At 39.7% G+C, this 16,735-nt stretch overlaps 1 protein-coding gene across 4 annotated transcripts in view; it reads left to right on the forward strand.

Moving 5' to 3' along the window:
- The first annotated feature begins 1,779 nt into the window (after window positions 1-1,779).
- Hif1a (hypoxia inducible factor 1 subunit alpha) overlaps window positions 1,780-16,735 on the forward strand; it is a 47,281-nt gene continuing 32,325 nt past the window's right edge. For 3 of the 4 annotated variants that reach the window (XM_006240196.5, XM_006240197.5, XM_006240198.5), the window contains exon 1: window positions 1,780-4,250. In XM_006240196.5, coding sequence (XP_006240258.1) covers window positions 4,216-4,250 — 35 coding nt within the window. In that variant the 5' untranslated portion in view covers window positions 1,780-4,215. The remainder of the gene's footprint in view (window positions 4,251-16,735) is intronic. The other variant, NM_024359.2, reaches the window with a different exon arrangement.

A 16,735-nucleotide genomic window follows, 5' to 3' on the forward strand; every position in this document is an offset into this window, starting at 1 on the left:
GCCCATACATATACAGCCACCCAATTAGACAAGATGGATGAAGCAAAGAAGTGCAGACCGACAGGAGCCGGATGTAGATCGCTCCTGAGAGACACAGCCAGAATACAGCAAATACAGAGGCGAATGCCAGCAGCAAACCACTGAACTGAGAATAGGTCCCCTGTTGAAGGAATCAGAGAAAGAACTGGAAGAGCTTGAAGGGGCTCGAGACCCCAAAAGTACAACAATGCCAAGCAACCAGAGCTTCCAGGGACTAAGCCACTACCTAAAGACTATACATGGACTGACCCTGGACTCTGACCCCATAGGTAGCAATGAATATCCTAGTGAGAGCACCAGTGGAAGGGGAAGCCCTGGGTCCTGCTAAGACTGAACCCCCAGTGAACTAGTCTATGGGGGGAGGGCGGCAATGGGGGGAGGGTTGGGAAGGGAACACCCATAAGGAAGGGGAGGGGGGAGGGGGATGTTTGCCCGGAAACCGGGAAAGGGAATAACACTCGAAATGTATATAAGAAATACTCAAGTTAATAAAAAAAAAAAAAAAAAAAAAAAAAAAAAGAAGCCCAGGCAGGCCACATAGATTGGGTGAGGGGGGCGGGGGGGGGTTAAATCCTTGGCATCTGACCTCCGTGGGTGTGTCACTTTCTGAATGAGAAAGTGTTACTTTCAAATGATCTATTTGTATTTTGCATAAACTCAGGCAATATCCATCTTTACTTCGTTCTGATTCCCATTAAGAAAAAAATTGTATGTTTAATACCCCCATTTTCTAAACACATTCTTCCCAAACTATCTGATTTTTATCATTGTTACTATTACAAATATACAAAGAAAAAGGAGAAGGAGGGGAGGCGGGGCCGGGAAGAGGAAGAGGTGGAAGAAAAGGAACAGCGATAGCAGATGCAAATATGAATGAAAACTGGAGTCACTTTTCAACACTCATCTTCCCTGCACAGTTCGATGTCGTTTAAACTGTGTGCACCTGGGATGTTTCACTTTCAGGAGGCTCATTGCTCCGGTACTTTTTTTCTGAAGTAATTTAAATTCAAGTTTTACCCCGACTCCTTGGTGAATCAGTGCCAATGAGGTTAAAGGTCAACGACGTCATTTCGCAATGTTCTCTTAGACGCCTTAGTAAGGTCTGCAAAGTGAGTTGGAGTGGACCTTGGACAGTTGTGCAGATTATGAAAGGAGGAAAGCAGACTGCTCACCCACATGTACTTATTTGGTAGCAACAGAAATGCATGTGTTAATAGATAGCTCAGAAATAGAGTGGTTTTCATCTTATTCAATGGGAAAATTCGCCTTTTAGGGTTCTGTTGCTAGCAGGATTATCTGAATTAGGAGATAGTAGTTGGCACTTTGTAACTTAACTACTTGGTTAAATATTACCGCTCTCCACAGTTGTATATATTTGTAGCCATGCACAAAATATCATATTTTGTAAACTTTTAAAAGGGAATGGAAACGAGGAAATTGTAATACATAGTCAAAGATAACCTGTTCGCTGAATTATCGTTCTGTTTAAACTTTTCGAAATGATTTTTTAAAAAAAAACCTTTGAGTGAGATAGACCTGCTATTACACGGTGCTCATATTTTTATTCCAAGAGCATTATATTCTATAGCTGTGATCTCTGGCGGGAGAGAAAAGATTGGTGCTTCAGCAACTTCCCTGTTTACAGAGATACAAACCTTCTGGGAAGTTACAATGTCAGAAAAGGGGGCGGGGAGTCTATAAGCATTTGTGCTACCTCAGTTGGCATTTTTTTTTCTTTTTCTTTTTTTTTTCTTTTTTTCGGAGCTGGGGACCGAACCCAGGGCCTTCCACTTGCTAGGCAAGCGCTCTACCACTGAGCTAAATCCCCAACCCCTCAGTTGGCATTTTTGAGCAGTTGGAACCGGTTAATCTACAGAAGCCCGACCAGTTGCCACTAGCACGGATTTGGGGATAAGAAGAACAAGACCCCCAGCATTTAATGATGGCTTCCTATCGCCCTATGTGGTTTCAAGTGCTTTCTGGATGCTATAATCACCCCTAATTCAGGAGCATAAATACCACCTTCTCTCTCTTACAAGTGACTAAACTGAGGCACAGAGAGTGACATGATGGTGAGCACTGGTGCTTATAACCAAGCTCACTCTGAATTCTGCAGCCATTCTTCTTAACACTGTGTTTTCCGGGTGTCACAACAGAAAATATTTCCATGATTAAAAACAAATGAAGGACAAGCAATTATTTTTGGTCTTTTACTCTATCTATCTATCTATCTATCTATCTATCTATCTATCTATCTATCTATACTCCCTGTAGCTCTTTCAGAGGTATGTTCTAGATTCCAAACAAAAATACTGCTCAAGTCAATTTATATAGTCTTAGCTTCTTTTTTGAAGCCAGGACCTTGTGCATACTAGACCACTGCTCTCCGACTGACTAAGCTAAATCTCCAGCTGTGTCTTCATGGGTCTATTGAGAGGCTTTATACATTGTTTATTGTCTTATTAGACCTGGACACCATTTGTATTTATTGGGGGGCGTTGTTTTTGGATTTGAATGCAATTTAAATCTGCCACAGATGTCTACATTATTATACAACCCAACGTTAGATTGTAACGATGTACTAACAAGGCAAAGAAGAGCTATTAAACAGTCAAGTGTCAGGTCAGTTTCAGAGACCTCAGATTCAGATCTCCAACACGTGTGTGTGTGTGTGTGCGTGTGTGTGTGTACATGTGTGTGTGCACACGCAGGTGCATGCAGTGTTCCTTTGTTGGGCTTGGAATACATTAAAATTAAAAAAAAAAAAACTAACAAACATCATACCCACAGACCTAACATTCATGCTTCCAAAGACCGACCAAAAGTGATTGCTTTAATCCATAGTTCCCAGCACAGCCGGTGAGCAGTCCTGTCAAGGTCTGTAGGTTGGAGGATGCATTCTTCCTTCTTTCAGTCTAAACAGTGAACTTTAATAAACTCAGTCTGAAACAATTCTTGCACCTTTTCTGCATCTATTTAAGATTATCTTTGTCTTTTTTTTTTCAAAGCAACATAATAGCAAAATAAGTCTACTCAATGCTTTTTCCTGCCTTGTCACTCAAATTCAGGCTTGTGCTCTCACTTATTGAAGCTGTTATTTATGTGTAAATTAAGATAGTTTATTTTAAAATGGCCCTGCAACTTCACTCGCCTTGAGAGGTTTTGCAAGAGGGATTTGTTTTATATTTTTATTTGCATTTGCTCAGTAGTCAAACTTTGGCCCAGAAAATCGTTAATGACTTGGAGACTTCCCTTGTTCTGTGGCAGAGAGCAGAGACTGAGCTTCGTCCGGTCACCTGGGAAGGAGAGACCCCACTCTAACAGCAGGGGGCTGGCTGCCAGAACACAAAGTTGGCTGTTTTTGCAACTGGAAACTCAGGAGGGATGGGCGGGGACCCGGTCCAACCACGCAACTAAGGAGTAAGCGAGCCTCAGACAACTCCACAGAGAGCAGGGCAGTGTGAGCACGTTCGGACACAGGCTTAGCATCCCACTTGCTCCAGCAGCGCCTCCCAAGGCCAGACGCAGCTTTCCATTGAAGGCGCAGAGTCCCCAGACCTGGGCTCAGCCGCACCCGTCGGTCGCCCCTTTCTCTTCTCTCCCTAGCTGCACACAGACGAGCACGTGAGCTGGGCAGCTCGCCCCAGCTGGGGCTCAGCTGACCTCCTCCTGATTGGCTGAGAGCAACGTGGGCTGGGGTGGGGCCTGGCCGCCTGCGTCCTTTCCCATTGGCTCTCGGGGAACCCGCCTCCGCTCAGGTGAGGCGGGCCCGCGGGTGCGCGCGTCGGGCTTAGCGGGCGCGCGCAGCCCTTTGCTCCCCTCCCCTCGCCGCGCGCCCGAGCGCGCCTCCGCCCTTGCCCGCCCCCTGCCGCTGCCTCAGCGCCTCAGTGCACAGAGGCTCCTCGTCTGAGGGGACGCGAGGACTGTCCTCGCTACCGTCGCGAGCAGTGTCTGGCCAGGCCTTGACAAGCCAGCCGGAGGAGCAACTAGGAACCCGAACCAGAGCCCGGCGAGCGCAGCCTGCAGCTCCCGCCTCGCCGTCCCGGGGGGGTGTCCCGCCTCACACCCCGCCTCTGGACTTGCCCCTTTCTCTGCGCGTGAGGACAGAGCCGGCGCTTAGGCCGGAGCGAGCCCAGGGGCTGCCGGCCGGGAAGACACCGCGGGCACCGATTCGCCATGGAGGGCGCCGGCGGCGAGAACGAGAAGAAAAAGTAAGCCGGGCCGCCGCGTTCTGTGGGCTGGCCTTTTTTTGTCTCTGCTCCCCTTCCGTCCCCCCCCCAGCCTCACGCGCCGGGCTCCCCCGCGGTCCACGTCGCCATCTTGGCGCGGGGGGTGGGAGTCGCGGGCCCAGCGCTCGGCGGGGCTGGGGTCTCCGCCCCGGACACCCGCCCCGCGCCTTCGCAGCCCAGCCTGCCCCGCGCGCTCATCCGGCCGAGCCGGCCCCGGCCGAGTACGCCCCTAGCTCCCGCGCCTTCCCGCCCCGGACCTCCGCGTTTGCCGCGAGCACCGGGCCCCGGGCGGACCCTGTGCGCGCTGCCAGCTTCCTGGGGTCGAGGCCCTCCGAGGCCGACCCCGGGCTCCCCGGAGCCGCCTCGTTGTACCGCGGCCGCCGCTGCCTTTGTAGGTTAGGGAGTTTCTTCGGGGGGCCGGAAGATGCTAACTTTCTAGTTTGCACGTGCAGGTTTTGTTGGAAACACTTGCCACCATCAGAGTAACGGGAATTTAGGAAAATGGCATCATTTTAAATAACTTACAGTTCCTACAAACTTGTGTTTGCATCACCTGTCAGGAGAGCCCAGACGTTATGTATGAATATGAGTATGCCTCGTTCACTCCTGAAAATAACTTACCGATAGTTTCGGTTAAACTTAGGCCGATAATTTAATGAGATGGGGTGGGGGGTGTATATAATGAAAGCAAATGAAAACCAGCAGTTAGAATGTTGCAAGTTTATTGGAACACCTGCAAAGAATTGTATCCAAAAAAACATACATCCGAAGTGAGAAATCGTGTGTGAGAACTCAGTGTAAGTTTATGAAACATCCTGTGGTTTGAGTCTGAGAACATTATAGGCTTACGAGTGCAGCTAGTAGTGGTAAGATCGATCCCTGCCGCCAGCACACAGTTTTGTCTACTTCGATATTTTAACCTTGAGAAAATCAGTTTAAGAAGTTGAAGGTTTGTTGTAAGAGCTGTGGTTACAAGGCTGGCTTAATTCTTAAGTCCTTCCAGTCTTCTGGAAGAGATTAATTCCCCTTATCCATATCCGCAGAAGAGATAAATGTACTCATTTTCTTGCTCTTCTGTACATCCCTTCCTTGCCTTGGTCTTTATTCCATAGAACGTCCAGGTCTTGGATGCACCAAAGAAAGCACTTTGAAAATGTTTTAAAGTGAGCATGCAAGTCTAGACTTAACTCCAGGAGTTACCAGAATTAGTTGCAATTAATTTCGCAGAAGTGACTACAATGCTTTTGATGAAATGATGGGCTGCTATTCTCTAAACCTTAGGCAGATTGCCATTGTGTACTTACTGTCCTTATTAAATGCTGAATTATATTATATTAATACACTATACCAAGTAATACACCAATCATGTCTCTTTCATATACACTGTTTGTGTGTGTGTATGTGTGTGTGTGTGTATTTAATCAAAAGTAGTCTTACAATGGATAAGTAAGTTAATTGTGCATCGGGTCCAGTTCTAAATGGTTTTTAGGTTTTCCTCAGAACCATCTGTTAATTTAATTTTTCTTGTTTGAGATGTTAGCAGCTTTAGATCAGATGGGATTATATTTCTTAATATAGAGGTTCTTAATATCACTAAAAGATAATAAACATGAGTGATGGGTCACTCAACACTTAGGTGCTATGTATTAAGTATGTCTTTTTGTAATCATAATTTTGTTGAAAGATTGAGAGGTAAAATTTTTCTTTCTCCAATTAGTCCATCTTAAATGAGCCTCCAAAGTGAACAGGTGGGAAAGAATTTTGCTTTTTTAATAGAGAGTATAGAAAACTCAAATCTCAAAGATTTGGAAGAAAGCAGAACAGAAAGTGAATAATAGATTTAACAGTCGGTATGTGCTGTGTCTGACTCCTTAGCTGTTGGTACTGAACTTGATTGACCTAATATGTATATGGATTCTTAGATTTCAAGAGAATGTCAAGCTCATTCTGTTTCTAGCTTGTAGCTGAACTTTCAAATCCCTCCCCCCAAATAGTTATTGGGTCACTAAAATAAAATCTCTTAAAGATGTTTCTTAATTTCTCCTTTTAGCGTTGGTCACTAAAAATCAAGAAGTTTATTAATAAAATTTTTATTATAATTTAGCTTTCCTCCTTGTTTGAGGAATCAGTAGTCTACTGATTTAGATAGAGGATACAGATAGATAACCACAAGTTGGAGTCCCAAGCCTTTCCACTTGTGATTGTTGGCAAGTTACTGAATACTTGTGGATTATATACCCCCCCTCCCAAGAGGATAATACTAGCCTTCTGAAAATAAGATAATGCATTTAAAAACCTTAGGCCAGCACATGGTTTGTAACACATTATATACTTGAACATGGGTGTTAACTGTTATAGTTCAGACTTTCATAATCTTCAAACCTTTCTTCTGTGCCTTCATGCATTTTTTTTCTTATATTCAAAAAAATGAGAAGACTGGCTCTGAATTGAAAGGCTAGAAAGGTTCTTTCCTACTGAAGCCCTGTCCTTGGACCATGGCATCTGGCATCTAGGATCAGTTGTTTCACTGAACATATGATAGACTCTAGGCACCTATCACAGTTCCCCATCCCAGTGTTTCCTCCCTAACTAGGTCATTTTGAATCTACTCTGGGCTCTAGTCATAAACATATGCGGCTCACGCTGTTCACTCTAGCAAGAGACACCTAAGGTAATGTAGTTTTAGAACTGGTAGTGACTTACTTTTTTTTCCCCTTGCCCTGATGCTCAAGTTTTGAGTAGACAAGTATAAATACTAGTTTCTGCAGGAATTTAATAGAAATATGGTATTTTGCTTATGTCTACCTCCATAGTTAAGACTATTGGCCTTCATCTCAAGGCAAGGCTTTCAACTTGTGTTGATCAGATGTTTACAGCTTAGTTTTATGAAAAAAAACTAAGGACACTCTTATTTAGCGTTTACTTAGTTATCAGAGTATTTTAACATGTTCCAGTCCACTCCAAAAGCACTTTGTGAAGTCTACAGATTGTCCCAACTTTCTGTGGTTTAGCTTTGTGTCTCTGATGGTGTCCAGGCTCAATCAGTTATATTGTGCTTACATCCCAGTGTTTTGTATGCCGTGGATGGTGTAGGAGGCTAAGGCAGATTAGTCTCTTGACTTTTGTTGTTGTTAAGAATTAAACAGTTTGGGGTTGGGGATTTAGCTCAGTGGTAGAGCGCTTGCCTAGCAAACGCAAGGCCCTGGGTTCGGTCCCCAGCTCCAAAAAAAAGAAAAAGAAAAAAAAAAAGAATTAAACAGTTTATGATGTTAGTTGTATGATTATTTCCATACATGAATACTAGAGATTTAGGTTAAAAGATGGGTATCTGAAACACTACATGACCTTTTTTTTTTTTTTTTTTTTTTTTTTTTTTTTTTTTTTTTAATCTGAGGTTATTAACAAAGGTCTGTCTCCTCATCAGGAGAAAGTAACCTAATACAGCTGTGGGGTTGAACTACCTTCCTACCAAGAAACTGATTTTAACTTATAAGAAAAAAGTTAAATTTGTTTCAGTTCCCCTCCCTTTGGGACTAGACAGCAATAGGTAGGTTTTACCTAGCCATCCCTGCTTGTGGTGTAGGTATTTATTGCAGGTTTTCTGCTTGACTCTGAAGGGTTTGAAAAAGAATTTAACAAGCCAATGTTGTCATTGCTCAGCATTTTTGGTAAAAGTATAGTGAGAATGTTTAATCATAAAAATTTAATTATAGCAATTTTGTCTTCATCTCTTGAAGTATCAAGAATGAACTACTTGGTGTGTGTATTGAATTTGATATTAAAGTTCACGCTTTCTCCAATAAATATAAACAGACTCATCTGTTTGCCAGATATAGTCTTTTAGACAAATGTAATATAAAGAATTCATTATAAAACAAAATCAAAAGAGATTAATCCATGACTTTCTCCCTATAATGTTTGAAGTGACTGTGCATGTTTTGTTTAATTGTTTAAAAAACTAACAAACTATTCTAGTCTAGCCATTTAAGTGTAAATTTTAGCTATGGCAAATTTTGTCATGTTACCAACTTTTTCTTCTAGCAAAACAGAATCTATGGCCATTTTACAGCTCCCAGCTTCCCCCTAGCCTTAGCCTCTGGTGCCACCATTCTCTCTGAATCATAAACTTGACTACTCTTGATAGATACCTCATGTAACTAGAATCGTGGTAGGTTTTGCCTTTTTGTGGAACTCACCTCAGATGATTCATACATGTTGAAGTGTGTTTAGAATTTCTCTTCTTTCTAAGACTTCTGTTGTATCACTATGCTGTATTCTTTGTTCATTGACACTTGGGTTGCTTCTTCTTTGTGTCTGTTGTGCTGCTGTGTGTGTATGTGTAAATATCTCACCAAGGTTCCATCAGTCCTGTTAAATTATAAGGCAGCAAATACATTTTTTGAGGAACTGCCATACTTTTCCCATAGCAGTTTCTACCTTTAAACAATATTCCTACCAATTGTGCACAGAAACTATTTCTCTGTAGCCTCCCTAGCACTTTGTGGGGATTTTGGGGCAGAATATTTGTCCTTTGTGGTGGCCATCCTAATATATTGAAGAGATTGTATCTTTAGTGGCTTGCGGATGATGGGTAGACATGGAACTACTTTTAAACAAACAGAACAAAATGTCAAATAACAGTTTGTAAGTAAAAGAATGTTAAATACCTTTAAAATAGGAATGAAAATTTTCTAGTAACCTAGAAAGATTTGATCTCAAAATTTTCTCAGAAAGAAATATTTAGTGTCAACTAATGTGTGTGTGTGTGTGTATACATGTTCTATTGAAGATAAAGCCCCAATTAAGATAGTAATTTCTATAAAACAAAATGTACCCATTTAGTCATTCTGCCCATCTCCACTATCATTTATTAGTGTTTTCTTATTAAATTCTACTTGGTTGGAATGCTAAATATAAAAATTATTTTAGGGTATCATTTAGAAATTTTATTTTCTTGTTAATAGGAAAAAACTAGTGGTGGAGCATAGCTTATGTTTGTAGTCCTTGGTTGTTTAGAACAGTCATAATTAGACAAATTAAATGTTCTTTAATAGTGCTGTTTTCACTGATGAATTACAAATGTTATGTATTTGCCCCTTTTCCTGATAGTTTGTGAAGATAAGTTTGCCCAACTAAAAACACTGGTAAAAGTAAGCAGAGTTTGAGGGTGGAAACTTGGAGTCTTAAAGTAGTGTGATGTGTTTTAGTTCTTATGGGCCTTTTCTTATATATTTAGACACTAAGCAAGTTCCTGTAAAGAGGTACTTCCTATTTTCTGTTATAAAATTGGGTACATGTTTCTATAGGCAAAGTCCCAAGTAGACTGGATTTGAAAAACATCTTGTAGGGAATACAGATAACACATGAGCCCTAAGTATTCAAGTGAACAAATCAAACGACTGATGGACAATTTGATGAACGAAGAATACAGAGGATTTTAAAGGCTGCTTTTTTTTTTTAAGTCTTTTCCTTCACCCCCTGGTTATTTTTTTCATAAAAACTGTTCTTATGCTTTGGAATTCTCATGCTACTCTTTTTAATATTGAATTTTAATTTTCTGTCACCTTTTTGATACCTTTTCTATTTATTAGAACCAGACTAGGGGACATATATTATTGATACACATGTCCCAGGCCTGGGAAGTAAGTTAGTATCCTTTAACGTATATTAAAAATACCTGTCAGATCTCCATGTTCAGAACACTGAGTAAACATGAGGCATCTGTGTATTGCTTTAGAAAATCTGCTAGGTAAACAAGTGGAAAGTATTCATTCTTGTTTCATCTTTAACAAACATTTATTGAATATGTGTGCTTCACCTGTGTATCTTAAATGGATAAGTGCATGTTCTCTGAAGCCTGACTGCCAAAGATTCCATTGTGTACCACTGGGTAAAATACTTAACTTCCCAGGCCTGTTTCTTTTGTTGTGTGCATTAATTATATGTATCCTTATGCAAATATATATAACAAATAAAATACTTGATGATAGTTGTTAACTATGAAGGTATTTTGCTGATGGAATAACTTATTGAAATAGAGATACTACGTTAAAAATTTCATCCGGGTTGGGGATTTAGCTCAGTGGTAGAGCGCTTGCCTAGCAAACGCAAGGCCCTGGGTTCGGTCCCCAGCTCCGAAAAATAGAAAAAAGAAAAAAAAAATTTCATCCACTGGGAAGGTCATCCTTGAGTCAACCATAGTTGTGCAAGCTTAGAATTAACTGGCTGTTTTTGGTTTCTGTTTACTGCCTTAAAGAAGGTAATCAGTTCAGTTCTACAGAATATTCCAGAATCTCTTAAAGAATTTGGATAAAACTTCAGATCTGGCCTCTAGGTTTTTATGGCCAGACTATAGTCCAAGCCTTCTCAGAGAGCATTTAAACTTTTCTTTAAAAAAAAAAAATTTACAGTTACTATACAGTTTATGTCTCATTGTAAGAAAAAGAAAATCCTGAATTATAAATAAGAGTAAAAGAAAAAACGGAAAGTTCACTTCACTACTACCAGCTTGAGAAAACAATTGCTCCTACAGTTTAATGTTTGAGAGATAATTTTAATTCATATAACATCCTATTTACATAAGTTAATGTGTTCTGGCCCTTTTGTTTTATATTTCTTTTTTTTTTTTTTTTTTTTTTTTTTGTTTTGTTTTTGTTCTTTTTTTTCGGAGCTGGGGACCGAACCCAGGGCCTTGCGCTTCCTAGGTAAGCGCTCTACCACTGAGCTAAATCCCCAGCCCCTTGTTTTATATTTCTTAATTCAATCTTTTTTTCTTTAATACTATCTTGACTATCTTTCTTAAGAGCTACTTCATTCCTTTTAACTAAGATAATATGTGCTTTTATGAAGAAGATACTAAAAAGCCCTGGATTTAAATAATCTTAAAAATGATCAAAAGCATACCGAACATTAGTGAAATACCTAAAAGTATGTAAAAAGTATGCTTGTAATTTTGTCACTTAAAGATTACTAATTAACACTTAATATTTGTCCCATGTGTGTTTATGCATATGTACACAAATGTACAAGTGTGTTATATATGTATGTATACCCTCCAACGTCTTAGCTCAGAAACTGTGCACCTTGTTTTTGAGGCAGTGGAACCTAAGGTTCACTAGATGTTCAGTGAACTCCAGGGATCTGCTTATCTCTGCCTCTCCATCACTGGGATTGACTGCAAGTGTGCAATACCAAGTCTGACTTTTCTGGATATTGAATTTGGGTCTTTATGCTTAATGTGTCAAGTACTTTAGTGACTAAACCATCTTCCTCTCACCCCCAAATCTGGTTTCTAATATAAGCACACAGATGGGATTTCATTAGCTATAGCTAAACTAAAATTATACTCTTTGGTATATTTCCATATCCTTTTTCACATTCTGTAACCATTTCCTGTTTGTATTTTAATTATGTGCTTTTATAGTATAGGGACATTAGAGAGCTAGTCTTTCTTATGAGTGAAAGTACTTCAATTAAGAGTGCCTGGGTTTATGCAGGCAGTATGTACAGCTCTAACCCTAGCACTAAGGAGGCAGAGGCAGAGGCAGGCAGATCTCGGGATTTGAGGCCATAGCAAGTTCCAGGATAGACAGAGCTGTATAGAGAGACACTGTCTCAAACAAAAACATAAAAGGAGTGCCTAAGTTTAAAACTCAGTTTTATTGCTAATTAGCTAGTGTGACCTAATATTTGTATTACGTTTACTGTTCTTATTTGGTATTACTAGTAGATGCCTTGTGTTGTTAGGCTTTTTTTTTCCCCCTTTTTTCTTTTTTCTTTTTTCTTTTTTTCGGAGCTGGGGACCGAACCCAGGGCCTTGCACTTGGTAGGCAAGCGCTCTACCACTGAGCTAAATCCCCAACCCGTGTTAGGCATTGTTTTTAGCTTTTGTTATTATTAACTGATTAACAATTGCTATTCATAACCAAGAAGTCAAAGATTAGTTGGTTTGAGATAATCCCTTAATCATCTCTCCCTTTAATTTTAGAAGGCCTGTGAGATGATTATGAATTTATGTGATAGAAAGACTTCGGCTCAGAGATGTGTCAAAGTTGAAAGTTATTACCAAAAAAAATGTATTTAGAAGCTGGAAGTGGTGGTACAAGCCTATGATTCAGCATTCTGGAAACTGAGGCAAGAGGATTGCCAAATCTGGGCAATATAGTGGTCCTGTCTCAGAAAATCAAAACCTAAAATAAAACAAAAAGTGTTTAAGTGGAGATTAATGTGTCATCTGCATTTCCCTGAAGCACACACATTCCTGAACAGTTTTTACCCCAAGAAATATTAACATTCAGTATTTGATCCACTGAATTTCCCCTCTTCTTGAATTAATATAATGTAGTTTTGATAATATCTTTTTAAAAAGCACATAGTGCTTTAAGCAGTACAAATAAATATCATTTAATGTCTAATATGAAATTATACTTCTAATTTTGAGCTTTCAAGGTCTACAATGAATTTAATGTTCAAGTTGTAATTTGAAGCATAATTGATGACCTTTAGTTGGAGATCAATTCATTTTATCAATGAATATAAATTACAGATAGTAAACATAACCCATGGTGAAACAAAGCTTTAAAAACCTATGGAGTCTGTTTAAAATCTATTAAGTGTGTATAGTAGCATAAATCTTCTTTTGAATGCCATTGAGTGCCGTATTTCTTCTTGGGAACATTAGGTTTTAGACCTGTAATGTAGGTCTCTAAAGGCAAAGATGAAGGCCCATGACTTAGCACTGAAGTGTGACGTTTCTTCATTGACTGTCCCCACACAAAGTCTACAAGCTGTTCCCTGCCTGGAGTTCTGCATTCTGCAGGATCTTTAGATCAGAACAGCTCAGTTTTGTTTGGTTTTTGGTTTTTTTTTTCATTATCTCGTCTAGTCTGAGGATCTGTTCTTCAGACATCTGACTACTTAGTTAAAGCTTTTTTTTTTTGGTTCTCTTTAATTCCTTGTTTCACTTCACCTGTATTTTCTCCATCTTCTGTCTTTTTTTTTTTCCTCTTTTATTGCCTAAGGAGAAGAAAATTAAAAGGAAATTTGACTTTTCTTCAGATACCTAAATTCTCTTCCTGTCTTATGCACAAAACTTACTCACACCTTGGTAAGGGTGACTGTAACAAATAGCAAGGCTGGCACAACTACTTCTCCCACATTCATAGCAGACATCAGCATCATGTTTGCCCAGTGTCTCATGGTGGCTTCAGAGGTTTGTTTTTTTTTGTTTTTTTGTTTTTTTTTTTTTTCTTTTGTTTTTCGGAGCTGGGCACCAAACCCAGGGACTTGCGCTTACTAGGCAAGCGCTCTACCACTGAGCTAAATCCCCAACCCTGGCTTCAGAATTTTGTTCAGTAAACTATTCCAGGCGTTTAGACTACTAATGGAGGTGGCCGTACTTATTTGTCGTCCTAGTCATGCTATGATATTAAAATTAAAACTAACTGAAATAGGAAGTTAGGCAGATAGTTTAGTACTAGGTGTTTATAGAAAGATTGAATTCAATCCCTAGGACCCCTATTTTAAAAGCTGGCTACAGTATAGCACATACTTGTAATCGTAGCAATGGGAAACAGACAGGAAGATCCTTGATGTTTGCTGGGTTAGTCAGTCTAGGCTACTTGTGAGTTCCAGGCCACTGAGAGACCATGTCTCAAAGAAAAAAAGTTGGACGATATTTGGGGAACCATACAATTTTATTATCTGGCCTCTACACGCATATATACTCCCACACAGGAAAACAGAAAACTCTGGACATTGGAGACAGGTATATTATTTTTAAACAAGTTATAATGGAGCTCGATCATTCACACGTAAGTAGGAATTCTCTGGATATATTCAAAATCCTTCGACCCATTTTAAAAATATTTAGTGAAACTTCAAAGTTTTGGTGGATGGAAAAGATTTGAGAAGTTTACAAATACAGAGAAATTATGAGCACCTATTATTTTACTACCTAAACCCTTGTTCATATTTGGGTGTGTGTGCAATATGTTTGTGTTTAAAATGTAAGACAAGAATGAATCTATTGTTTTCAACCTACTTTTTAAGAGAATCTATTTTGTCCAGTATTAAGAGCAGAGACGGCTGTGTATGGTTAATGGAGTTAAGATAATAGTGATGACTGTGTAACAAAGTGTGCTTTTCTTTAGATATCAGATATTGTCTGCTTATTAGCTTTATAGCAAAGCTAATTCTCAAAAACCATCAGAGGAGTAGATGCTTCCTAAGACCATAGTTTAGGGTGTGATTTTGCAGGGGGTTATTAAAGTTTTAACTAAAAATGTTTGCCTTGGTGTATGTTGTAAACATTTAAATATTGCCAATAAGTAGTGCTGTTTGAAAGGCTGAATAAATGGCTTCAATGGTAGTACATTGTAGAAATGTTCCCCTGCTTGGCACATTTAGAGTAAATCTAAAGCTCCCTGTCATTAACACAAGCAAGATTAATAATAGCCTTTAATTCATATTTCTTAACTCCAAGAAGTAGAATCGTTGGGTCAAAACCGTGTCATTTTTGAATACTTTTAATACTAGTGATTATTTACCTTGGAGAAAGTATGAGCTAGTTTATACTTTGCCCAGTATTTCAGAGTACCATTTTCTTTTTTTTTACTTTTTATTTTATGTTTGTTTTGTCTGTGTACATGTTAAATGTACCATGTCTGTACCTTGCCCACAGAGGTCAGAAGACGGCATTGTATCCCCTAGAACCAGAGTTAACAACTGATTGTGAGCTGTATTGTAGGTGTTAGGAGTCCATCCCAGGCTCTTTCTAAGAAAAGTGACTGCTCTTAACTGTGGAGCCATCTCTAGCTCCAAGAGTGCCATTTTCTTGAACTTTATCATCTTAATATTTAATTTGAAACCCTAGCAGTATTATTTCTATTGCATGTTATGAAATACAACTTAGACTAGTGTAAGGAAGGAAATGCAGTTGTAGCTCACACAGTTTAGCTTTGGTTTAAGAAACAGCTAAGTTGAGAATCTCAAATTGTGTCAAATAATCTCTGGCTTTATCTAATTGTACTTGGCATGTATACTTCTGTATTTGAATGCTAGAGTCACTCTGCCCTTCACAGACTGTCTATGTAGAATTAGAGAGTGAAGCAATCTCACATCTGCTTGCATATAGTTTGTGATTTAAAAAAAAGAAAAGAAAAGAAACTTCCTTTCCTAATATCTGGGCACTAGTTACCTGAAATAACGCCAGTTTGCCCTGCTTGAATTATTTATTATTAACCATGTGAATGGGATTTTCTTGATTGTATAAGTTAAGTGTCTCACTCCAGTTTTTTTTGGTTGTCTCTGAGATTATCATCACCTCACACATAGGGCAAGACTGTGACTAATACTGGCACTGCCATAGCAGGCTGTGGGTTTTTGTTGCAAATCAGTCAAATTTAGTCTACAGAAATTTCTGTCAACTTTAGTATTCTGCAGCCATTTTTAAATTTTTTATGATTGGCAAATTTATCAAACATTTTCTGTGATTTCATCTTAAGAAATAAAGTGGAATCAGCAATAGTGTCAGGGTTTGGTATCTGCTGGTGTCAAGAACTGCTTGCAGACAGGAGCCCAGTAGGGCTGTCCTCTGAGAAGCTCTGACAGCACCTGACTAGGATATGCAGACACTCACAGCCAACCACTGGACTGAGCCTGGGACCTCAATGGAAGAAGAGATATGGAAGGATGGAAGGAACCAAAGGGGATTGCAACCCCATTGGAAGGACAATAATATCAACTAAGCAGAACCCTAAGAGCTTCCAGGGACTAAACCACCCTTCAAAGAATATACATGGGTGGGTCCATGGCTCCGGCTACATGTGTAGGAGAGGATGGCCTTATCTGGCATCACTGGGAGGTGAGGTGCTTAGTCCAGTGGAGGTTTCTTGCCTCGGTGAAGGGGAATGCAAGAGGGGTGAGGCTGGAGGGAGTGAATGGGTGAGGGAGTACCCTCTTAGAGGCAAAGGGGAGACCAGAACAGGTGACAACATTTGAAATGTAAATAAATAAAATAACCAATTAAAAAAAGAAATGTGGAAATCGTACACAATGCTTTGTCTCTCTGGGTCTCATTTCTTTGTGTATGAATTAAGATAATAGGAATCATTGCTTTAGAGGACCGTCAGGATAAAAGGAAACACTAGCCTGTGTGCAACACTCGGAACAGTCCTTGGTATGCAACCTTCAGTATAATAATATTAAATTGTTTTCAGAAGAGTTTTGTTCTTTAGGACTTTGAAGATTCTGTTTTTATTAAAGATTTTGGGGGGGGTAGACCAAGGAAGGGGGGGTCTTTTGAGTCAAGTTAAAATGAACTGCAGCAGTGGTTAGTTAATGCTCTCCTTTACTTTTCTAGCCTTGATACATTACGGTTTAGTTTGGTGTAACTATCCTAGATATTTCTCATAGTGATAATAATAAAGGGAGAAATTTGTATCATATTTCGAGTATTAGAGGGCAGG

Source organism: Rattus norvegicus, chromosome 6 (genome assembly GCF_036323735.1).
Source record: "Rattus norvegicus strain BN/NHsdMcwi chromosome 6, GRCr8, whole genome shotgun sequence".
NCBI classification, from domain to species: domain Eukaryota; kingdom Metazoa; phylum Chordata; class Mammalia; order Rodentia; family Muridae; genus Rattus; species Rattus norvegicus.